The 25,470-nt window shown below is 45.8% G+C and overlaps 1 protein-coding gene across 6 annotated transcripts in view; it reads right to left on the reverse strand.

Annotated features, from left to right (window-relative positions):
• ROBO4 (roundabout guidance receptor 4) overlaps positions 1–25,470 on the reverse strand; it is a 102,537-nt gene that overhangs the window by 38,935 nt on the left and 38,132 nt on the right. For 4 of the 6 annotated variants that reach the window (XM_082200256.1, XM_082200255.1, XM_082200257.1 and 1 more), the window contains exons 7-15: positions 24,316–24,446; positions 23,050–23,269; positions 21,416–21,537; positions 19,298–19,469; positions 17,174–17,368; positions 16,369–16,411; positions 15,421–15,560; positions 12,495–12,833; positions 5,655–5,771 (exon numbers count right to left, since the gene is read on the reverse strand). In XM_082200256.1, the coding sequence (XP_082056382.1) occupies positions 5,655–5,771; positions 12,495–12,833; positions 15,421–15,560; positions 16,369–16,411; positions 17,174–17,368; positions 19,298–19,469; positions 21,416–21,537; positions 23,050–23,269; positions 24,316–24,446 (1,479 nt within the window). The remainder of the gene's footprint in view (positions 1–5,654; positions 5,772–12,494; positions 12,834–15,420; positions 15,561–16,368; positions 16,412–17,173; positions 17,369–19,297; positions 19,470–21,415; positions 21,538–23,049; positions 23,270–24,315; positions 24,447–25,470) is intronic. The other 2 variants (XM_082200258.1, XM_082200260.1) reach the window with 2 other exon arrangements.

Genomic DNA, 25,470 nt, shown 5'->3' on the forward strand with positions numbered 1-25,470 from the left:
ATACCTCCAGGATCGCCTCTCCCCATATAAACTGACCTGGACCCTGTGCTTGTCATGTGAGGCCCTTCTCTATGTCCCCCATCCCAGAGAGGGCGGCAACAAGAGAACAGGCCTTTTCTGTGGTGGCTCCTCAGTTGTGGAATGCCCTTCCCTGATACATTCCTCTTTATCCAGGCCTATGGCTATGAAATAATCTATGGCCTGTGAAAGTGTGGGGGAGAGGACTGTTTATTATTATTATTATTATTATTATTATTATTATTATTATTAATACCCCACCCATCTGGTTGGGTTTCCACAGCCACTCTGGGTGGTTGTTTGTAGTGACTATTTTTAGTATTAGACTAGTTTAGCATTAGTCAGTATGCTTTTTATCATGCTTTTATTATTATGTTTTTTATCATTGATGCCCTGTAATGTATTTTTAATATTGTAAACCACCCTGGGATCTTTTGATAGAGGGTGGTATACAAGTGAAATAATAATAATAATAATAATAATAATAATAATAATAATAATAATAATAATAATAATAATAATGGCTTCCAGGCCAGGCAGCTGTTCATGCAACAAAAAAACCCTTGTCGTAATCCATACTTTGTCAGAAGCCCTCCGATTCCTCTCTTGTCCCCCCTCCACAATGTCCAATTTACCCACATGGCCTCTTCCTTGCAGACCCTGCCTCATGAATAACTGAGAAGGATTTATGGGCATGGGGCACCAGGGAGAGGGTGCGGTGGAGGCCGAGCGCACTGTTTGCAAGGAGAGGCGTCCTCGGCAGTCCCGCTGCCTCATTAAGCTTTTGAAAGGGGCTTCAAAGAAGAAGTCTCTGTCCTCGAGAGCCAGCTTGCCGGCTGGAGGCTCATCTGGCAACGAGGCTCCCTTAATAAAAACAATGCAAGCAAAGCTCAGGCGCACATCCGGGAGAGAGCAGAGATTTGCCACCAGAGCTGGCCATAAACACACAGTTGAGGCTCAGACTAATAGTCTTATCTCTAGCTCTGGGAGCCCTCGAAAGCCAAACATCTTGGAACGGGGCAGGCATCCCCTAAGGAGGTGCAGGCAATTGCTAGGCGATGTGTACAAGCTCAGTCCCTCATCCTTCCGGCTGCTGACTTTATTTATTTAAACGATTTCAATGCCACTGTGGCTCAGAGCTCCTCATACATGCTTGGCGCATGGGGCTGGCCCAGCAGATGGCACCATGGCAGGGGGCGAGGGAGGAATAGATGAAGGCAGGGACTGGTGCCCAAATGGTAAAGGTAAAGGGATCCCTGACCATTAGGTCCAGTCGTGGCCAACTCTGGGGTTGCGGCGCTCATCTCGCTTTATTGGCCGAGAGAGCCGGCGTACAGCTTCCAGTTCATGTGGCCAGCATGACTAAGCTGCTTCTGGCGAACCAGAGCAGCGCACGAAAGCGCCATTTACCTTCCTGCTGGAGTGGTACCTATTTATCTACTTGCACTTTGATGTGCTTTTGAACTGCAAGGTGGGCAGGAGCAGGGACCGAGCAACGGGAGCTCACCCCGTCATGGGGATTCGAACCGCCGACCTTCTGATCGGCAAGTCCTAGGCACTGTGATTTAACCCACAGCGCCACCTACGTCCCTGGTGCAACAAGGCTTTTTAAAGGGTTAGGAACACGGGGAGCTGCCTTCATAGCAAGTCAGAGTATTAGCCCATCTTGCTCAGTATAACAAGTGGCTCTCCAGGGTTTCAGACAGGGAATGTTCCCAGGCCTACCTGAAGATGCTCAGGGTTGAACCAGGGACCTTCAGAATGCAAGGCAGAAACTCTGCCACTGGGTTGTGGACCTCCCCGTACATGTTGGTTCTTAGCAGACCCAGGTCCCTAACAGACCATCAGTCAAGTCTGGGTCCATGGGCCAGGACTTTTTCTAAGCTGGAACTCAGTTCCGGCACCTCTCGGGTGAGCGCCATTGCCGTTAGAAGAGAACAAGGGACGTGTTCATGGGGAGTTCCAGCACCTTATTTTCTAGAAAAATAGCACTGCATGGATCATATGGAACACCCCTCTTTTGAATGCCCCCTCCCCCAGGGTGCAGCACAGTGCTAAATGTGTCATAGCAGGCATGGGGCAGTGATGGCGCTTTTCATAGATAAGGGAGGAGAGGCTTAATAATTTCCTTCCAAGCCACGGTGCCATTAAAAATCACACACAAGCAGACACTTATTAGCGTTAAAGGAAAATCTCCCATTGGCAGAAGCAACCAAGATCATTCAATGACGCATGTGCTCAAAACTGGAGCAGCGCCCTTTGAAATTAGCCACCCAAAGGTCCCAGGATGGCAGAATATGAGCATCACATTACAAAGGATGCAAGGTACTACAGGCCAAAACACAAGGAGACCTCTGGTCCGAAATGAGAGCTGGGTACCAGAATGCATTAGCAATCAACTGTTTTCCAAAGAAAAGCTCCATAACTCCAGAGCTAACATGAAGCTCTGCTGCCCTCTCCTGGGATGTTAAGAGAGATGCTATACAATCCAAAGTAGAGGCTTAAACAGGAACGTCCATGCTATTGCCCACCTCTGCTAGGGAAAGCCTTATGCTCATGAGGGATTTCTCAGTGCATAGATAAAGTAGAAAATTCCCCTCTGCAAGGTGTGGTGATGGCTTTAAGGGGAGAATAGGCAAATTCAGGGAGGATGTGTTTTATCAATGGCTATGGGTCGTGGCCACCATGCCTCTGAATTGCAGTTCCTGGGGAACAGGAGTCAGAGAAGGCTTCTCAGAGACATGCGGGTGGCTGCTGTGAGAAACAGGATGGTGGTAGACCTTTGGTTTCATCCAGCAGGATTCTTCTGAGCAATCTTTTGAGAGTCACATGCGAGAGGCAAAACGATATGTGTACGTCTATCTTAGTACATTAGGCTAGTGTCTACAGTCACATACACACTATCCTACAACCAGAGAAGCAAAGGTTCACGGACACATTCCAGCTGGCAAAAACACCCAAGATGTGAAGTAGGACCCCTGAGGGATGTGGCCAGGAAGGAATTTCAAGGGCCAGATAGAAAGCCCTGGAGGGGTACATTTACCCTACCCCTGAGCTGGGCCTGAGATTCCCCACCTCCTCCCATTCTTCCATAGTGTTGATTTCTATTACACCCACTCATGGGATCGGTTCCACAAAAATTGATGTAGATTAACCTGCGGGTGGCGCTGTGGGTTAAACCACAGAGCCTAGGACTTGCCGATCAGAAGATCGGCGGTTCAAATCCCCGTGACGGGGTGAGTTCCCGTTGCTCGGTCCCAGCTCCTGTCAGCCTAGCAGTTCGAAAGCACGTCAAAGTGCAAGTAGATAAATGGGTACTCCTCTGGCAGGAAGGTAAACGACGTTTCCGTGCGCTGCTCTGGCCAATAAAGCTAGATGAGCGCTGCAACCCCAGGGGTCAGGGGTCCCTTTACCTTTACCTTTAACCCATCCAAGCACAGTTACTGTGGACAGCTTTCAGGAAACGGGAGCTTTGAACTGGAGCAAGATTGACTTTGTGTTCCACCTTTCAGGACTGCATCCTTAAAAACTATATCCTTAAAAACCACGGGCTTTTCCAAACTCAAAACCATTTTTTTTAAAAGTACAGCTGTTTTATAAATAACTTTCCCATATTTTCGATAGAACTACATCTCGAGGTCAGGTGGACAGATTTCAAGCGTGTCGGATCTACTGTAACCCCGAGATCTATCAACCAGAACCAAGGACAGAAGGCATCCTGTTAGAATTAAGGACGTCAGTGCCTCTGAGCACATTCTGAGCCTAGGAATTTGTTTTTCAGCTCCAGAACTGAACTGAGCTTACAGTCCTTTCACTACTGATTTTAGCTTTCCTCACTTCAACAGCCCAATTTAGGTTGGAAAAGTCATTTTGTTGTTACTATTGTTAAGGGAGTTAGAAACCATTGCCAATCTACAGCAAATCACCCTGGGATCTGCCTGTAGATTCTGATCTACTTTCTATGCAACTGTTCCCAAAGTGATAGGTTCAACATGGGAGGTGTTTTTTCAGCTACCTCACCCCCTGCCTTTGAAAGCCTTTTAAGAAGCTGCTTCAGAAGAGTGACTGTCAGCAACACTATGGAAGGTTTTCTAGGACCAAGGGCAACCTGCTAAGCTCCCTTATTATTTTTGCTACTACCAGGAAGTGCAAAGTTCTTATTATAATCTTGTTATATTTATAGAACTGAAAAGTTGTTTCTTTATACATTGCTATATTTGCTATTATGTTGTCATTTCATTATGTTATTAAGAAATGGTTCGTGCAACGGTTGATGTTGAGATGTCTCCATGTTTTCTTTGTCGTAAGCCATATTGAACATGATTCTATTTATAAATTTATAAGCTGTTGATAAACTGGAAGATGAGGAATGAGGAAATTAAAGACGTTATGAGAAAATGGGACCAAGACCTGTATGATTGAATTGGAGAAATGGAAAGAGCTCTGGACAAAAAACTTAAAATTTACGGCCTGCTACTTAATAAGGGAAAATTTCGTGAAAATGGAATACAGGTGGTATCTAACCTCTGTTAAGTTGGCTAAAATGAATAAATCTCACAACAATAATTGTTGGAGGTGTAAAAACCAAATAGGAACTTTTTATCACATGTTGTGGTCGTGCCCAGAGATAAAAAAAATTCTGGGATATGACTTACAAGGAAATAAAAAAGTTATTGAAAATCACATTCTGCAAAAAAAATGGAAGCGTTCCTTTTGGGAATCATGACAGTCAATATCTCTAAAGATAAAATAAGATTATTCCTTTATGCGACATCAGCGGCAAGGGTCTTGGTGGCTAAATATCGGAAAGAAAATTATTTACCCACCAAAGAAGAATGGTTATGCAAGCTGACCGAGTACTTGGAACTCGCAAAGCTAACAGATGTATTAAGACACAAATCTAATACAATAGTTAAGAAAGAATGGGATCATTTAAACAATGACCTGATGAATCAAGGTTCAGCACCTAAGATCTGGTTGTGCCTAGAATAACACTGCAAAAGCAATAGTGTCCTGATACGAAGATGAGGAACCAATGGAAATACAGGAAAGTATCTTTACTAAGAACAATGAACTGTTGTGGTATTGGCGGAAGTCTTTATTTGTTGTTTTGTAGATAGCTTTGAATGTAGTTATCTGTGTTTTAATTTAAGAATCTGTTTGTAAAATATTAGTCTAACCATGAGTGATTTACTCGTAGATATATATATATATCTACGAAAGCATATATATATATATATTACACACACACACACACACACATATATATATACACACACACACACACACATTATTTTTTCTCCTTTTTTCTCTTTTATACTTCTCCTTTCTTTTTTCTTCTATATTATAATTTTACTTCTCCCTTATTTTTTTTTATTTACTTAATCTATTTGACAACTGTAAGTTTTATTCTAATTGTTTGTGTATGCAACATAATTCAATAATAAAAAAGAAAGAACTTTTTGTATGGAAATGAAAGAAGGAAGGAAGGAAGGGTAGCAGCCTAAGCTGGTCTCACTGAACTCACTAAGTGAGCATGCACTGTTAGTCTGGATCCAACCCTAGGTTTCTAAGAACATTGCCTGTATTTGAGTTTCTTCCTGATGCTCTGTTTTTCCCCTTGCTGCTTCTCCTACCATGAGTTCTCCGGTGCTTCCCAGAGCTGATACGAGAGCTTGTCTGGCTGCCCTGGCTGCTCCAGTCTGCCGAAAAGCTAGATGGCTGCGTGGGAGTGCTGTGTGCTTGTTGTAGCTCTGGAAGAGATAAAGACATTGACATGTGCAAGTCAGATCAGCCTTGATTCTCATTTCAACTAACAAAGGAGATAATTGTGACACGCTATATAGTCTTCTTTCTCGATAAGAAGTGCCACTTTCAGGTTTTTAAAATTGTTTTAGGCAACTGAGCCTGTAGTATTTCCCATCCAACATTTTCTTTCAATCCTTTTGTTAGTGCATTTATATTGTTGCAATGACTGGACAACCATCTTTCACTAGGAAGATTGCATGTTAATGGATCAAAATGACTGGTTGATGATTTATCGGTGGGGGCTGATGGTTGAGAGATCTTTGTGTGTGGAAGAAACTGCATTTTTACTGAAGACTTAAGGCAGTTTCAGAAGTGTGGTGTGTGTTTTTTAACTTATTACCAATGCTTTTAAGAAAAAAAGAAAAGAAAGAAAGAAAGAAAGAAAGAAAGAAAGAAAGAAAGAAAGAAAGAAAGAAAGAAAGAAAGAAAGAGAAAAGAAGGAAGGAAGGAAGGAAGGAAGGAAGGAAGGAAGGAAGGAAGGAAGGAAGGAAGGAAGGTGCAGGTACCTTGAAGTTGCTACAGTAAGTGTCACACTTTTACCCCCCAGAAAAAACTGCTTATTACAAAAAGAAGAGGATATGTGTTTGCATAAAATTGGCACATGCCGATTTAATATGTATAGAAACAAATTTAGAAATAATAATAATAATTTATTTATATCCCGCCCTCCCCAGCCGAAGCCGGGCTCAGAGCGGCTAACAGCAGTAAAATATTACAACATTCTAAAATCATTTCATTCTAAAATCAATTCAGAGTCAAATTGATGGCAACCATTGGGCTAGAGTTCTGTGAGAATTGCCAAAGGAGGGGGTCAGGCTGTGCCCTGGCCAAAGGCCTGGTGGAACAGCTCTGTCTTGCAGGCCCTGCGGAAAGATTCAAGTCCTGCAGGTCCCTAGTCTCTTGTGACAGAGCGTTCCACCAGATTGGGGCCACAGCCAAAAAAGCCCTGGCTCTGGTTGAGGCCAGCCTAACCTCCCTGTGGCCCGGGACCTCCAAGATGTTTTTGTTTGAAGATCGTAAGGTCCTCCATGGGGGATTCCAAGAGAGGCGGTCCCGTAGGTATGAAATAATAACTGCCAGTCGCCTGCCCAGGAGCTACCTGATGACAGGCACTTTTGAGGCCCCTGCTATCTCTTATTACAGCTCTTTATCTCGGAAAACCTTTCTAATAGAGAAGGGATGGGGAGCCTGTGGTCTTTCCAAACGATGTAGGTCTACAACTCCCATCATCTACCATGGCCATTGGCCATACTGGCTGGGGCTGATGGGAATTGGAGTCCCACGACATCTGGAGGGCCAAAGGTTCCCCATCTTTGTAACAGAGGATGTAGGAACAGACGGCAGGGCCAGCCCAGGACATTTTGCTGCTGGCAGCAAAAGTGAAAATGCTGCCCACCCCTGGCTGCCACTGGTCCTCCACCCTAGTGCCTCCCTGATGTTGCCACTGACGACAATGACTCCTCCGCTGTGCCCTGCCCCCCCCACCTCTGCTGCCTGAGGTGGCCCAGGGATGCCCCAGCATGCTGAAGGTAAAGGGACCTCTGACCATTAGGTCTAGTTGTGGCCAACTCTGGGGTTGCAGCACTCATCTCACTTTATTGGCAGAGGGAGCTGGCGTACAGCTTCCGGGTCATGTGGCCATCAAGACTAAGCCCCTTCTGGTGAACCAGCGGTACCTATTTATCTACTTGCACTTCGACGTACTTTCGAACTGCTAGGTTGGCAGGAGCAGGGACCGAGCAACGGGAGCTCACCCTGTCGTGGGGATTCGGACCGCTGACCTTCTGATCGGCAAGTCCTAGGCTCTATGGTTTAACCCACAGCGCCACCTGTGTCCCGATGCTGAAGGTAGGAGGGGAGAAAAAAGGGGGCTGGAGAGGAGGTCAGTTGAGGGACCAGTGATGTAGTAGGAAGGGGCCTTCAGTGCACATTGAAACCTTGCAGGGAACTAGAGAGGTTTTTCCATAATTGGTTCTGGAGGCCTGATTTGAATGCAAAGGCCAAAGTTGTGGAGGACCACATGGATACCGAGCTATGGGGGTGCCCCTCGGAGCTGCCAGGCTTGTTTCCCAGCAACCCCACCCTCCTCGTCCTCAGCAGAGAAGGCCACTGTCTCTGCATCACTCCCGGCAATTAGCAGCTTCAGCAAGCAAATTAGGTTTTCTATTAGATTCCGCGAAAGTCACAGCATTCAATTTGTACCTGAACTTTGCAGATGATTCAATTAGGGGCTCCTGAGAACCTCAGCCTCCCTGGAGGGAGGGCAGGGAAATGTTGGCATCATGCAGAGGAGGGGCTGAGCTAAGGCTGTTCCCCCACCCCCAGGAATCTGTATGACATTTAGAGGTAGACAAATCCCTTATCTCAAGACTCAGGACATTGGAAGCTGCCTTATTCTGATGTTTGGTCTCTCTAGCCAGGGATGGGGAATCTGTGGTCCTCCAGATGTTGTTGGATTCCTACTTCCATCATCCTTGACCATGGACCATGTGGCTGGAGATAATGGGAGCTGGATTCCAAAACTTCAGACCCAGATTTGGAAGATCTGTTCTATGGCAATACAGTGGTACCTTGGTTTAAGAACAGCCCTGTTTATGAACAATTCAGCTTACAAACTCCGCAAAACCGGAAGTTGTGTCCCGGTTTGCAAACTTTACCTCGAACTAAGAATGGAATCCGAACGGTGGAAGGTGGCGGGAGGCCTCATTAGGGAAAGCATGCCTTGGTTTAAGAACGGTTTCGGTTTAAGAACGGATTTCTGGAACGCATTAAGTTTGTAAACCGAGGTACCACTGTGCTCCTGATGCTCATGATTGTGGCTACCATTGCCAAATCAGGGAGTTACCATGAGGAGCAACACTATGCAAGTCTAGGCTCAGATGTGACCCCCATGGAATTCAGTGGATTCAGCGAGTCTATATAGGATGGTAGCAGAAGTTCTAAGGCTGAGATGGGGAACAACAATCAGGGGTGGGGTGGGGGGGTGAGAATTGTACACCAACAGCATTGTCAGGGTGGAAGACAATTTCTCCTTCCCCGGGCTCAACTGAGAAACATTCACAAGTTGTAGAGTAGGAAGAATGTGGAGTGTGCCAATATGCAAAATTCAGAAAGGAGTCAGCATGCCAGGGGACTGGCAACTTACATACACACCCATTCCCCTCTCTGCAGTTCATTCATCACACATTCACAAAGCCCAGCCTTACACTTTTAAAACTATCATTATTATTTATTTGATTCATATACTGCCCTTGACCAAAAGATCCCAGGGTGGTGTACAACATTAAGAACACATTTTCAACTGATTTTTCAAGTGTGTGTGTGTGTTTAAAAAATGTTTTTAACTGTTTTTATGTGTTTTTTGTGGTGGTGGTATTTGGCTACTTCTATTTATATTTTGATTGTGTATTTTGTGTTTTTATATTGTAATTTTATCTTGTGAACCACCCTGAGACCTGAGGGTATAGGGTGGTATTATTATTATTATTATTATTATTATTATTATTATTCAGTGCTTTTTTTTCTTAAAAAATATTTAGAGGTACTCTCACTCTCATACACATATTGAAATACTTCTTCTCAATGAGGCCAAACTTAGAGTCACAAAATGTTTAGGGGTATGCATACCCCTGCGTACCCCCCAGAAAAAAATGCACCGATAATAATAATAAAATAATAACCATAATAATAATATGGAGCATCAATAATAAAAATATAAACATAATAAAAAGCATAATGACAGTAAAGTAAAGGTAAAGGGACCCCTGACCATCAGGTCCAGTCATGGCTGACTCTGGGATTGCAGCGCTCATCTCGCTTTACTGGCCGAGGGAGCCGGCATACAGCTTCAGGGTCATGTGGCCAGCATGACTAAGCCGCTTCTCGCAAACCAGAGCAGCACACAGAAACACTGTTTACCTTCCCGCCGGAGCGGTACCTATTTCTCTACTTGCACTTTGACATGCTTTCGAACTGCTAGGTTGCAGGAGTAGGGACCGAGCAACAGGAACTCTCCCCGTTGCGGGGATTTGAACCGCTGACCTTCTGATCGGCAAGTTCTAGGCTCTGTGGTTTAACCTACAGCGCCACCCTACACTAACTAAATGGATTGTAACCTAAGCTTTTGTGTACCAGAATCCACTTGAGTTGCATGCTGTGATCATCAGGTGCCAGATGTCCATCTATCTATATCTTGAATGTAAAGAACAGGGTGTCCAAAAGGGCAGGAGATGCAAGAAGAGACAATGTTAACACTCCACAGACCCTTTGTGCATAGTGCAGTCAGCTCAAGTTCCATCAACACTCGGCTCCTAATAAAGACTAGTGATCTTTAAGGTGCCACAACTCATTTTCACATTTGCTGCCGCAGAGCTCCCCCTCTGGAGCGAAAATATTGATAGCTAGAGACCTACTGTCGGTGGTTATTTAAAGCCACTATCTCAGATTCAGCCCTCCTTACGTCTCTGCACCCTTTGGGTTTCCCACTGCCACGGATGTGATGCCTTTCTCTATGTCATCCCTGCGTCTAAATCCCTAAATAATCTTATAGTCTCTACAAGACACCCTCTCCACAGGGAAATTCGTTTCAGGCAGTAAACCTGAAATTAACATTAGCGGAACAGCTCTGCAGTAAAATATACTACTGAGAGAACTTGTAGATTCTTGTTCCTTGGAAGAAAAGGTTTCTGCTAGGGATGTGGGACTACAGCTCCGTGGTAGAGCATTACCCTTGAATGTTGAAGGTCCCCAGTTCATTCCCTGGCATCTCCAAGCAGCTCTGGGAGAGATACCTGTCTGAAATCCTAGAGAGCTGCTGCCAATCAGTGAATCCAACTTTCATTAATGCCAGCCAGCCCAGCCAATGGTTTAGGACAGGCATAGGCAACCTCGGGCCTCCAGATGTTTTGGGACTACAACTCTCATGATCCCTAGCTAACAGGACCAGTGGTCAGGGATGATGGGAATTGTAGTCCCAAAACATTTGGAGGGCCGAGGTTACCTATGCCTGGTTTAGGAGGATGAGAGCTGTCATCCAGACCTACACTGGCTCCCAGTACGTTTCCGAGCACAATTCAAAGTGTTGGTGCTGACCTTTAAAGCCCTAAACGGCCTCGGTCCAGTATACCTGAAGGAGCATCTCCACCCCCATTGTTCAGCCCAGACACTGAGGTCCAGCGCCGAGGGCCTTCTGGCGGTTCCCTCACTGCAAGAAGCAAAGCTACAGGGAACCAGGCAGAGGGCCTTCTCAGTAGTGGCGCCCGCCCTGTGGAACGCCCTCCCACCAGATGTCAAAGAGAAAAACAACTACCAGACTTTTAGAAGACATCTGAAGGCAGCCCTGTTTAGGGAAGCTTTTAATGTTTGATGCATTACTGTATTTTAATATTTTGTTGGAAGCCGCCCAGAGTGGCTGGGGAAGCCCAGCCAGATGGGCGGGGTATAAATAATAAATTATTATTATATTATTATCCAACAAATTGTACAGGCTCATAGGTTAGCTGTGTCTGGTGTAGACAACAGCGAAGAGGATGGTTCAGTGGTCAGACTCAGTATAAAGCAGCTTCCTATGTGGTCTAGGACTTCCCCCAGAACCAGGGGTCTAGTTAAGTAACCTACTGCTTCTCTTTCATCCAGAAAGAGATGGGGCTCTTGCAGCTTTGAACAGCTGCACGACACAATCAATCAGGCAAAACTGTCCTAGCAGTCAGATGCAGTGAAGGCCCTCCTTCATGTGCCTCCTACTTGAGAGGTCCGGAGGGTGGCAACACGAGAACGGGCCTTCTCTGCAATGGCTCCCTGTCTGTATAATGCTCTCCCCAGGGATGTTCGCCTAGCATCTTCATTATGCACCTTTAGGTGCCAGGCAAAAACGTTCCTTTTTAACCAGGCTTTTGGTTGATCTGTTTGACATCCTATACCCTTTTAAAGGGACGCGGGTGGTGCTGTGGGTTAAACTACAGAGCCTAGGACTTGCCGATCAGAAGGTCAGTGGTTCGAATCCCCACGATGGGGTGAGCTCCCATTGCTCGGTCCCTGCTCCTGCCCACCTAGCAGTTCGAAAGGACGTCAAAGTGCAAGTAGATAAATAGGTACCACTCCGGTGGGAAGGTAAACGGCGTTTCCGTGCGCTGCTCTGGTTTGCCAGAAGCTGCTTAGTCATGCTGGCCACATGACCCGGAAGCTGTACGCCAGCTCCCTTAGCCAATAAAGCAAGATGAGCGCTGCAACCCCAGAGTCGGCCACAACTGGACCTAATGGTCAGGGGTCCCTTTACCCTTTTAAAATGTGGCTTTTGTCGGGGGGGGGGCCATGTTATTTCATTGTTGGTTTTATTCTGATTATATATGTTGTGATCTTTTCTGTGAACCGCCATGAGATCTCCGGGTATAGGGAGGTATATAAATAAGAGTGAGAATAAGAATAAGAATAAGAATAAGAATAAGAATAAGAATAAGAATAAGAATAAGAATAAGAATAAGAATGGGAAGAAGCATCATCTGCCAAACTACTAATGCTGATGCCGCCGTTCAAGGCTCATGAGTTCTGCCAGAAAAAAAGTTGGCAACCTTACTTTCACAACTCTTTATATATTATGATGTCATGGGCAACTCCCAGACAAGACAGAGAGAGAGAGAGAGATGATGATGGTGATGATGATGATGTCTTACCTTTCTTGCTATTTTTATCCCAGGATCCCTGAGGTATAAGATTTGGAGATAGGGAGCCCTTTGCCTTCCGTGGCCCTGGACGTGCTGCTCCCCTAGTACTGGACAGCCAGGGGTTCGGGCTGTAGTGGGGCAGGAACATCTGGTCCCCATTTTGCACCAGTTCCACGGCATGCAGGCTGGGGCTGGGAAGGTGAGGCGGTGGGGCATTGTAGAAAGTTTTCAGGTCCTTCACGGGAAGATCTACATAGAGTGCCCCATATAGGCTGCTGCTCCTACTATCAGCCACCAAAGGAACAGTTTGGATGCGGGAACCTTGGCTCTGCCTGTCGAAGGATGCTGCTGAGGGGGGGGGGCAAGGAAAAGGCAAAAAGGAGGGGCCAGTCAGGGATGGAGCAACCTACTAATTCATAGCCGTTTTGCATGTGTTGATTCATAAGTCCATTTTGCCCCATTACGGCAATAATCTGATTTTTTTTTAAAGGAGTCTAAAAAAAGCATATTTAAATATGTATACTTAAATGTCCTTAAATGCATTTTTAAATGTCTCTCATAGTATGCATTTCCAAAAGTTTATTTTATCCTTATAGTACACATTTTACCATATTGGCCTGAATATAAGGAGTCTTGGTTGACCACAAACTTGACATGAGCCAACAGTGTGACGCAGCAGCTAAAAAAGCCAATGCAATTCTGGGCTGCATCAATAGGAGTATAGCATCTAGATCAAGAGAAGTAATAGTGCCACTGTATTCTGCTCTGGTCAGACCTCACCTGGAGTACTGTGTCCAGTTCTGGGCACCACAGTTCAAGAAGGACACTGACAAACTGGAACGTGTCCAGAGGAGGGCAACCAAAATGGTCAAAGGCCTGGAAACGATGCCTTATGAGGAACAGCTAAGGGAGCTGGGCATATTTAGCCTGGAGAAGAGGAGGTTAAGGGGTGATATGATAGCCATGTTCAAATATATAAAAGGATGTCACATAGAGGAGGGAGAAAGGTTGTTTTCTGCTGCTCCAGAGAAGCGGACACGGAGCAATGGATTCAAACTACAAGAAAGAAGATTCCACCTAAATATTAGGAAGAACTTCCTGACAGTAAGAGCTGTTTGACAGTGGAATTTGTTGCCAAGGAGTGTGGTGGAGTCTCCTTCTTTGGAGGTCTTTAAGCAGAGGCTTGACAACCATATGTCAGGAGTGCTCTGATGGTGTTTCCTGCTTGGCAGGGGGTTGGACTCGATGGCCCTTGTGGTCTCTTCCAACTCTATGATTCTATGATTCTATAAGCCATAGCCGCAAATAAGCCACACCTTTAAAATTTGGCGGGAGGAGGAGTCAATACCTGAATATAAGTCGCTCCCTTAAAATTGGGTTACAGGTTGAAAATCGCTGTGGTTGAGAGAATTGTAACTCCAAGCTAATTTAAGCCTTTGATCTTGCAAGCCTGTAAAAGTTACCGTACAATCACTAAAATTGCAAATCGCTGTTCAGTTGAATACAATTCCTCAGGTGCTCACACCCGTAAATGACAAACGAACAGTCTCAAATCTGCAATAAAACATTTTTTTGTTCCGTTTTACCATATGCCTGTTTCAGCAGCGATATCATAAAAGCCGATTTTTGTAAGTTCATGAATTTATGCTGCACTTTAACTTTTCACGGTCGGAATTTGGGGAGAAAGCGAGGCTTATATTCGGGCCAATGCGGTATATGCAGTTGATAGGTGCCTCAAAATTCAGAGACGTGCAAAATCTAAATAACTCTAGAATGCATGGATGGACAGGTTCCCGGAGACAAGATTGTACCTACCTTGGCTCCTTCTCCAGCCCTGATTCTTCCAGTATGGCTGCTGAAATAAGCCATGGTTTGGCTCAGTGTGTCATCCAAATCAGGGATCATGGTTTGTTTCACTCCGGAAAAACCATGAGCTGTAACCATGCTTTGTTCCTGGGTTTACAATACATGGTTTGTCTGGAGTGAGATCCCCAGTTCAGACAACATGCTAAGCCGAACCATGGTTAAGAACAGCAGTAGTGCAGCAGGAAGAGGGTCTGGGGAGGAACCAATTCAAGGAACCTTGCATTCACATGTCTGCACTAAGCTCACATTGCATGCAAACCAGCTCATTGAACGAATGAATGAAATAATACTGTCAGTGGATGAAGGTGGCAATGAGCTAAGAGTGGAGGTTTGCAAGGACCCCTTTGCTTCTTTCAACAATAATATAATTCTTTATTATGGCTGCAGATCAATAAAATTAAATACAGAAATAAAACATACAGCTTGTTAAAACAATTGAAAACAGATGGGATACTATTATACTTTCCCCCCATCTCCCAAGCCAACAGGCAATTTCTCCTGATCTGTATTGAAGTCAGATTTTTTTTTTTTTACAACCTTCCCAGCAGCATACGAGTGAGCATCCCTTAAGCAGATGGAGACCAGATCTTCAGATCTTCCTGGGAGAGTGCTTAATAAAAGGAGAATCATCCGCTCTCTCTACACTCCCTATACAGATTGCAGTACAGAAGAACAGGGTCAACAGGTCCTATTGCTTCAACTCCACACAAATGCAACTGTTCGTAAACCCAAGGCTTGGTGAATCGTCAACTTAACAGTGCAAAAGGCAACTCGCTGAAATGAGCAAGGATAAATGCTCCCCTATACTTGGGCAACAACCATATTGTAATAAACAATATTAAAACCAGATGCACAGTTCCACCCAAAATTATGCACCTTACTTGTAAAGAACAATATTCTCAGGCTATCTTGCCAAATGTTCTCCAGGGTGGTCGATGTGTGAAATTCTCTAACAGTTTAAAGAGCAGAAAATTTCCCAGGAAATGGATCAGATTGTAAATTTCATCAAAAATTCAGCAAGCTCTAAGCAAAACAAAACCACCACCTGCTCTTGTGAAGGGACACTTACTAGATTTGTGGGATTCCTGGTTATCTTTTGGTTCAGTCCACAGGAGCTGACTGCTCAAGCTGCTGCTGGTGCTGTAGTTCTTGGAGCCTGAAGTTGACTTCCATGTGTTGGAAAGCCAGGGAGAATCGCTACAGTCTACCCTACAGTCAGGGGGGAAATAGGCACACTTTCATAGATGCGAATCTCGGTAGTGTGGCAGACAGACTCACTGACTAAACAGACAGAAGACTATGAAATCAGAGAAGGACATGACACAACTCTATTAGTAGCTTGGGCATTCAAACCTGGCAGGTGTCTTCATTTGCACACACAGGACTAGTGAGCTGCAGAAGTATATACCTCAGCCCCTCCCCCCATTACAAGAAGACTAAACATATATAGAGACTCTTTAGAGACTCTTGAGAGTCCCATAGACTGCAAGAAGAGCAAACCTATCTATTCTTAAGGAAATCAGCCCTGAGTGCTCACTGGAAGGACAGATCCTGAAGCTGAGGCTCCAATACTTTGGCCACCTCATGAGAAGAGAAGACTCCCTGGAAAAGACTCTGGTGTTGGGAAAGATGGAGGGCACAAGGAGAAGGGGACAACAGAGGACGAGATGGTTGGACAGTGTTCTCGAAGCTACTAACATGAGTTTGACCAAACTGTGGGAGACAATGGAATACAGGAGTGCCTGACGTGCTCTGGTCCATGGGACACTATTAAATGACTAAACAACAACAAAACATATATATAGAACTGCAGCGATTTTGTTCTGGTTTTGCATGACAAGGACAGGAAAAAAAGAAGTGAAATTGCTATTTAATTCTGGGACACAGTGGTGGCGGGTGATAACTTGCCCCATGATTGTCATCAAACATTCCACGACATTTAACTATTTTGCTAGAGCTGTCTTGCCCCGATATAAATATGCATGCATCCCTAGAGAGCGGAGGAACGGCAGCATACCTGTGTTTGATGATGGTGTCATCACTGGCGTTTCTATACAAACCTGGAGAGAGTGAGGTGCATGGCAAAATAGCATTAGACAGGCAAACCTGTCTTCACTGATAATTCATTGTATGACTCCCTGCCACACTGCATAAAGCCTCTTCCTAGGGCCAAACTAGTAAGACCACAACTTAACTCCTGACCTGGGATCAAGTTACCTCTTGGTGTGCTTACTGTATTCAGTTGCTTGGGGGGCGGTGTTCAAGAAAGCAATGCCCCCCCCAACATACAATCACATGCAGTGCACATGCTGTGACATTTTTTTTCATGCATCCCTGCTTAGAATAGAGCAGGGTTCCCTACGCCGACCCAGCAATCTCTGTATATCTCTTGGAAATCTTCCCAGGCCAAAACACTTCTCCCCAGGCTACATCCCTGCTTCGCACCCTCCTTGAGTGTTTTTGACAGGCTGGGATACATTCCTTGGTCTCTGATAACACCTATTGCTTGCCAGGACAGATGATAGGAGAGGGTTGTGTTGACTGTATGTAGAAACTAGTCTATTGTACGATGGTAAAGGTTGCATAATAGCTGCACCCACTTTAGTCTCCGGCTCTTCCTATCGCTGAAACATGGCCCTCAGAAGGTTGCTCGGAAGGAAATGGGGTCCTCAGACTGAAAAAGGTTTCCCCCCACAGGTAGAGAGTCCTATTCAGACTGACACCCTACACTGAGCCCATTTACCCACCTGGGACCCATTGCAATGAGTCAGAACACTGCCCTTTCTATAAGCCTAAAGCCAGACTCTTTCTGCTTCCCTTACCTTCACCTAGGGCATATGGACGTCTCCGGCCATACTGCCTGGCTTGCTGCTGGCAAACATAAACCGTGAACGCCATCAGCATGACCCAGAGTGCTGAGCCTACACTGGCAATGAAGACAGGTTGACGCACCACTTCCAGGATGTAGTTGGCAGAATGGAAGTCCGGGGTCTTGGCCATCTTCTCGACTGTCGGCTCTGGAAGGAAAAAGAAGGGTTTGGATTTGATATCCCACTTTATCACTACCTGAAGGAGTCTCAAAGTGGCTAACATTCTCCTTTCCCTTCCTCCCCCACAACAAACACTCTGTGAAGTGAGTGAGGCTGAGAGACTTCAGAGAAGTGTGACTAGCCCAAGGTCACCCAGCAGCTGCATGTGGAGGAGCGGAGACGCGAACCTGGTTCACCAGATCACGGGTCTACTGCTCTTAACCACTACACCACACTGACTCTCAGTGGAAGAAGGTGTGATGGTGAACTTAAGCCACAGAAGAATGAAGATGGTTTGGGCTATGTGTACACACAGTAGATGAGCCCTGGCCGCATGGACAACATCTTCAGTGGGAGGCGCAGCTATAGGTGAGTGGCAGGGCACATGCTGCAGTGATGCCAGCTGGAGGGGAAGAGGACCAACAGCAGGTGGAGCCAGAGCCAATGACAGGCAGAGCCAACTCATCCCAGTTTTGCTCCCCATCCTCCTCCCTACAAGGACTATACTGAGACCAAGGAGGAGGAAGCTACAGCCCTGTTAAGTATCATTGTTTTAATGTACATCGAAATGGGAAACAAATCTATAATGTGCCTGGATTGTACTGTGAAGAATGGCTGGAAATTTCCACTGAAGCTGATAACAGGTCACTCATTAAGTGGGGCTGTATCTCTGCTGGCTCAGTCACAAGGTGTTTAGCTCAGAATCACATGAAAAGGACTGTAGTACAGGTCTATGCATATGTTAATCTGGAGGCATTCAACTTGGGTGAGATGCTCTCGTTGTTGTTGTTGTTGTTGTTGTTGTTTGTATACTGCCCTATACCCGTAGATCTCAGGGCAGTTCACAACACCGAATTGCAAAATAAAAACACTAGTAGTAATTAATAATAATAATAATCAAAGACAAGCCAATAATCCCTCCTTTCACAGTCCATTTAAAAGGGCAGCCAAAGGCCTGGTTTAATGGAATGTTTTCACCTGGCACCTAAAGGTGTATAACAGGCATAGGCAAACTCTGGCCCTCCAGATGTTTTGGAACTACAATTCCCATCATCCCTAGCTAAAAGGACCAGTGGTCAGGGATGATGGGAACTGTAGTCTCAAAACATCTGGAGGGCCAGAGTTTGCCTGTGCCTGGTGTATAATGAAGGCACCAGGTGAGTCTCCCTGGGAAGAGTGTTCCCCAAACAGGGAGCCACTGCAGAAAAGGCCTGTTCTCATGTTTCCACCCTCCGGACCTTTCATGGAGGAGGCACATGAAGAAAGGCCTCAGAGGATGATTTCAGGGTCCGAGTAGGTTCATATGGGGAGAGGCAGTATTGCAGTTGTGTGAATCTCTGACTCCAGGAAAACAGCCTGAGGCTAATGGAGGCTGCAATGGATAAGAGACAGAGCTTTGGTTTTTAGCTCAGACTGCAAGATATTTATAATCTAAGATATTATGCCTTATGTTGGGATCAGTATACGAAATTATGCAACTAAGTGGATGTAAATTTATTTGTTCTAAGTTGTTTTGAAGTTCTGTAAGGCTGCATTTAGGCACATCAAATAAGCGTTTCAGTTAAACACTTTGTAAATTTCATAAAGGGAAATCGCGTTGACAAAAGACGGGACTCCACAGCGCCATCTGGTGGGTCACAGTGTTAGAACGCATATAAAAGTGTTTTACTTTACTAATATAAGTAAAGCTTCTGAACCATATTTTTGGGCTCTCGTCCATGAATTGGCACCATCCTCTTTTAAAGGCACCCTCTTTTGGTGGCCATCACTGGCACTGCTACAAGTCCCATCTACCGGAGCCAGCATAGTAAATGGTCAGGAATGATGGGAGTTGTAGTCCAACAGCATTTAGATTGTCACAGGTGTCCCCACCCCTGTACTAAGAGATCAGCTACAAAATACAGTAGCACCTCTGACCTACAGCACTGCATACAGGATTACTGGGCACTCCAATTCCAGCTCCATTGACTGCTGCTACCTGGATGCAGTATTTTTGCCCATTAGCCAGGCCTGTCACTTCTAGGCTGTGTGTTTCTCCACCCACTGTTCTGTTAGAGGCTGAGTGAGTTTCATTGCCCAGGAACCAGACCTGCAAACACAAGGCGAGAGAAGAAAAACGTCAGCCTGTCTCACACAGAGCAGCACAAGACGGCAATTTCTGCAGAACAGAAGCACACATGAGAGGAACCAAATATATCCTGCACAGAGTCACACCTCTAGCAAAGCAGTAAGAGATAGATGCAATGTTGGGGAAAGATGCCAAATAACAGGGGGTGGCTAAGGCTTTTTCCAGTCTGTGGGCGGCATTTTTTTTGGGGGGGGCACACATGCCAGTAGTGTGTGAAGCCAGAGGAATTGATTGATTGATTGATTGATTTTATTATTGATTTATTATTATATTATTGATTATTATAATTTTTTAATTTATTTTATTATTTATTACTCATCTGCCTGGGTTGCCGCAGCCACTTTGGGCAGCTTCCAGCAAAACATAAAAACACAACAAAACATCAAACATTAAAAACTTCCCAATACAGGGCTGCCTTCAGGTGTCTTCTAAAAGTTGTATTGTTATTTATCTCCTTGACAGCTCATGGGAGGGCATTCCACAGGGAGGGGTGCCACTGCTGAGAAGGCCCTCTGCCTGATTCCCTGTAGCTTCACTTCTCGCAGTGAGGAAACCACCAGAAGGCCCTCGGAGCTGGACCTCAGTATCCAGCTGAACAATGTGGGTGGAGACACTCCTTCAGGTATACAGGGCCGAGGCCATTTAGGGCTTTAAAGGTCAGCACCAACACTTTGAACTGAGACAAGAGATGAGGCAGGCTGCTGGAGAATCCAGGGAGTTGCAGTATAAACAGATCTAGCTCTGTATAGTATATACTGTATACTATACAGAAACTCACAACCCCACCTTTTGTTTTTAAATCCCCAAATTAGAAAGAGGATAAATTCCAGTTCCCCTGAAATGATTTCTGACCCACAGGGGTAAAAGGGACTGGTTGGTGGCACAGCCTCACAGCTCAGCCATGCCTGTGCAGACACATTTTCTAAGCAGGGAAGCGTTTTCCCAACTAAGTCCTTCTCCATACTTTCTAACTAAAGAGTATACTGTGTGTCTGTCCCTTAGTTAGAAAGTATGGTGAGGGACTTGGTCATGGAAGAAGGGCCGGGTTTAAGAATGGGGGAAGGCGAGGATTGGAAGTCAAGCACTTTGAATTGTGCTCGGAAACTTACTGGGAGCCAGTGAAGATCCCAGTTTAGGCAAAAGTGGGCAGGACAAGGAATGTAAAGTTTTATCTCTGCAAAGTAGACTAGTTTCTACAAACACACACACACGCCCCTGCCTTGCCTCCACCCAGACAGGCAAGAAGCAAAGTTAGAATTCAAGGACACATTCTAGCCAAGTAAAGACACTTGAGGGGTGAAGCAGTACCGGTGAGGGGTGTGACCTGCTGAGAATTCTGAGGGCCAGGTCGAGATGTCAGGAGGGCCACATTTGACCCCCAGGCTTGCGATTCCCTACCCTGCCATGGAACGTAAGTCCAGAGTCAGTGCACCTGCCGTACATGTATAATATACAAGGAGCATGACAGCAGACAAAAGAGAAAACAAGCCTTGAAATGGCAAAGTAAGAACCAGATGAGGTGTGGGTAACCTCTGGCCCTTCAGATGCTGCTGAACTTCATCTCCCACCATCCCTTCCTTTGACCATGCTTCTTAGGGCTGATGGGAGCTGTAGTTCAGAAACACCTGGAGGGCCAAAGATTCCTCATGCCTGTAGTTATTTCAGGAAACATAAATAAATGTAACTGCATGCCACTCAAGCACATCTCTAGTTTCCCCAGTTTCCTCAAGGACAACAGCTGGATAATCCTGAAGGGTTGCAACCATAGTTTTAGTTTGATCCACCCCCATCAAATGCTCTATTCCACCAGACCTTGGTGGAATACCACTTCCTCCAGATTCCTTCTATCCATCACCACCAACCAGATATTGTGGTACCCAAATGGCACCAATTCCATTCCTCCTTACCTGGTAACCTTTGATGATACCATTGTGCATGTCTTGTGGAGGGGGCTCCCAGCGGATGATCACAGTGCCATTCGCATCTTGAAATGTGGTGATGCTGATGCTTTCAGGGGAAGCACCGGGCACTGGGAAGAAAGGAAAGGATAGGGTTACTGAGATATTTTTTAGGAAAAGGAGGAGCAACAATTACTGTGCAACAGGCCTCCAGCCACATGCTATTATCTACTCTGCCACCTCCTGCCTCCTCCATACAACTCAACAGCTCAAAATCAGGAGTTCAGGACTGAGGGATCCCAATCCTTTGCATGCCTGGTGGATCTCAATGAATTCTCCAAGAGGGGTGGTGAAATTAGCCTTGGGCTGGCACTATCAGCAGAAGACTAGAGAGCGTGGGATGGGGGAAAGTTCACATTTGAATTATGTGCTCTTCATTTCATTTCATGACAACAAGGCAGAGTTCACATGCTGTTGCTCAGTGCTGCCTGGGTTTTGCAAAGGTGCAAGAGCACAGAAGAATCCTACTGGCCTCCAGGGGCTAGGTCAAAGCTCAGCCACATTCTTTGTAGACAGAAGGTCCTGGGTTGGTTCAGTCTTCCATTAAAAGAGCCTCAGGTGTCACAGCTAGAAAAAGTCCTGTCCCTGGCACCTTAGAGAACTGTGTCCAGCCAGGTGAGACAATAATGGGGGAAACGGATCAATGGCCAAGGGAACCTGTGGCCCGCCAAATGTTAAGATTCTAACTCATATCACCCCAGATCATTGGCCATGCTGTCTGGGGCAGTTGGAGTCTAAAACATGCAGAGGGTGTCGGTCGTCAGAGGATCTAAATCTCCACGACAGGTTGCCAGGAATGGATAAGACAAGGGAAAGTCCTTACCAACTGCTTTTTATTCAATATTCACAGAGAGAGGCTTGGAAATGCAGCCTCTTGGAATAATGATGTTTCCCCGAGTGAGTATCCACCCCCTCCCTCTCTCCCTTCATGTGTCATCACTATGGGTGCTGCTACCTGCCCTCTGCCTTTGAGCTCTTTGCTCTCCTACTTTCAATGCTCGCCGGGTTCTGGAAGAGGGGGGGGATCGGGAATGCTTTCTAAAGACACTGAATCTGTCAGCAGTCGCCCCCTCTGGTGCTTCTTCTTCCTCCCTCTCCCATTATAACAGCTTTCCCCCTCATCTTCCTCTGAGCTGTGATCTCCCTCAAACCCCTGTTGTAATTCTGAACTGTCTTCTTCTATGGAAGGGTCAGGCTGGGGAGGCAGTCTCCACCATTCCTCCTCTGCCCAGTGCCTGACAGAGGGCCACACATGCCCAATATAACTCATTTCTTTATGTTCACATGCACCCCACTGCCTAAGGAAAGTAAACTGCTAGGCACAGATCACACCACATCACTGACTCTAGAGCAGGAACGAGGAACCTGTAGCCCTCTAGATGCCTTGAAGGACTGCAATTAGGTGTAGCCCTGCTCTAGATGTATCTCTGCTCAACTACAACCTCCATTGTCCCCAGCCATTAGGATGTGGTGACTGGGACTGATGGGAGTTGGAGTCCAACAACATATGCATGGCCACTGGTTCTCCACCCATGTTCCAGAATATTTAGCATTCAAAAAGAGGAAGTGCTGAAGGGTCGTACCTTCTTCTGGGATCCAGAGGTCCCTTACGTTGCTGTCCAAGCCATAAACCTTCCCTGAATATGGTTGCACCTTGAACTCATACTTATAACCTCTCTCAAGCCCTGGGACGATGGTACGGTGGTTGCTTTGGACATGCCATTCAGCCCAGTGTGTGGTCAGAGGCAACAGGGAGCGATAGAACACCACATAGCCATCTATGCGCTGGGAAGAGGAGACAACCTTCAAGACAATAGGTGGGAAATCTGGGTTAACCTCTGGTTCGGAGTAGGAATGGAGAAAATTTGTCAGTTTAAGCTTCTCTCCATTTCTCATTCTTCCAACCTTAAATTCACTTTCCCTTACTCTCTTGGCTTGCAATTTCTTCCTTTAAAAAACATCTACACAAAACTGCATACAATGCATGCATTTAGTTATGCAGTTTTGACTAATATACACATTTTTTTGCAAGCGTTTCCCTCCAATGTAATGTCATTTTCTTCGATATCGTGTGCCTTTTCATGCACACTTTTTGGCTGGAGAATGTCATAGAATTTGGAGGCATGTGTGGGTTTTGAAGAATGGCTGCCTTTCAGTTGACTTGTTGGTTCGCAAAATGTGAATTAAGCAGGCTTGCCTTAAAATGCAACGTGGGTAGATTTCTCTCCCAACCCTAAATCAGAGAGAACTGTGATATCTGCAGAAACCACAGCATTGTTCGGGTCAAGCGACTCTTGCAGATATAGATGAGGTCCCTGAGGAACACAAAAGCTATGGGGCAAAGAGCCAAACAGAATCTCCATCCCAAATTAAATTAAATTAAAATTCTGCAAGCTTTTGCAATTCAACTCTGAACAGCCAGCTCAATTCAGCTCAAAATTTGGATTTTGAACAACATTCATGAACAGATTAAAACAGCAGTGTTCAATAAATACCTGCATTTTGCAACTACTTTTTTCCTTTCATCCCCACCTCTGCCACTGCAGGAAGTGGGAGAAAGATGTCTGCATTTTACAGGCTTCCTTTGGCTGTGTGCGCCTGTTACCTGAACGGAATTTAACTCCCACCAGTCAGCTGATGAATTAAATCCTGGGTTAAATCATCCTGGGAACAGGCATCCACACTTAATGCAGAACTAAAACCTGTCTTGCTGAAGTCACGTCAGCTGATTGAGAGGTGGTCATGATTTGGGGAAATCACTGTGTGGGCCCAGTTGGAACGACCCATGGGTTTAGAGCGTGCTGCCCCCATCTGGGCGCTCTGTTACACCTTTGTTATATCTAATTCACCTTCCAGTGCAGGTGGGCTGCTGGCGTGGAGGGGACAGCAGTGACGTTTGCCAGGTAAACCTTTGCCTCCATCGGCTCCTTCAGTACATCTTTTGGCCTGTCCTGCTTGCTCTGGCCAGTGTCCAGGGGATCTAAAAGCCAAAAAAACCAGACTCAAAGGTGTATCCTTGGAGAACCTGGACTTTACCCAAATTGAGAGGTGATAAGATCAGTCCTTTTGGAGTCACTGCTTCCTTTGCTTTATGCTTAAGTTTGTGCTGCTTTCTTACAGGATATGGTGACCAACGCAGCTCACAATAAATGAAGGCTGGCAACATCAACCCTGCCATTGTGGGAATCGCTTGCAGGCGACCCCCAGTGCCTGGAGACAGAAAGTCCGGTTGTGCATCCATAGCAATGACCAGAGGAGGAATGACCGCTGGGAGGAGCTCAGAGAGAAGAAACTGCTTGGTGCCTCTGCAGCAACACAACCGGATGCCTTCACCCAGAGCTGCCATCTACGGAGGGCCATGGGGGCCAGGGAGCCTCCAATATTTTCAAGAACCCCACCCCCAATTTTATGGCAATCCTCAACAGGACACGCCAGAATGAAGATGCTTGGCTCTGCCTTGTCCATTTGAGGATCACCAGGGCAACGGCAATGTGTTCCTTTCACAAAGGTAAGGTGGCTGGCGGTGGGAGAGTGGGCTGAGTTGGCCTGGCTGGGTTGGGGGGAGGTGTTGCATATCATGCACAAGCAAAGGACCAACCCAGTGTTGGTCACAACTCAGTGTCTGTGCCTTTATCTGTCCCAGCTGCAACAAAACATGTCTCTCCAGCCACAGCAGGCGCTGCAAACTTCCAACAGTTTGACTTCACCCTCGAAGGTTCACTCCTCCATAATCTCCCAAGGCAGAGGGATGCCAACAACAGCAATTATCAAAATACATCATTTTGGCTTTCCTCTATGGCCTTCCCCAACCTGGTGCCATCCTAGTTGTTGTTAGGCTATAGCGAAAAGGTGAGGAACCTTTTCCAGACAGATGGACATCTTCCAACAGTGGGCAACCTGTTGAAGATCTCACGCCAGTGGTATGTAGAGCCAAAGGTAAGGAGTGTGGCCAGAGGCAAAAAGTCAATGGTACCAAAAGCGAAGGTGGCAAAACAACAGGTGTA

The sequence above is a fragment of the Podarcis vaucheri genome (assembly GCF_965113315.1).
Source record: "Podarcis vaucheri genome assembly, chromosome: 15".
NCBI classification, from domain to species: domain Eukaryota; kingdom Metazoa; phylum Chordata; class Lepidosauria; order Squamata; family Lacertidae; genus Podarcis; species Podarcis vaucheri.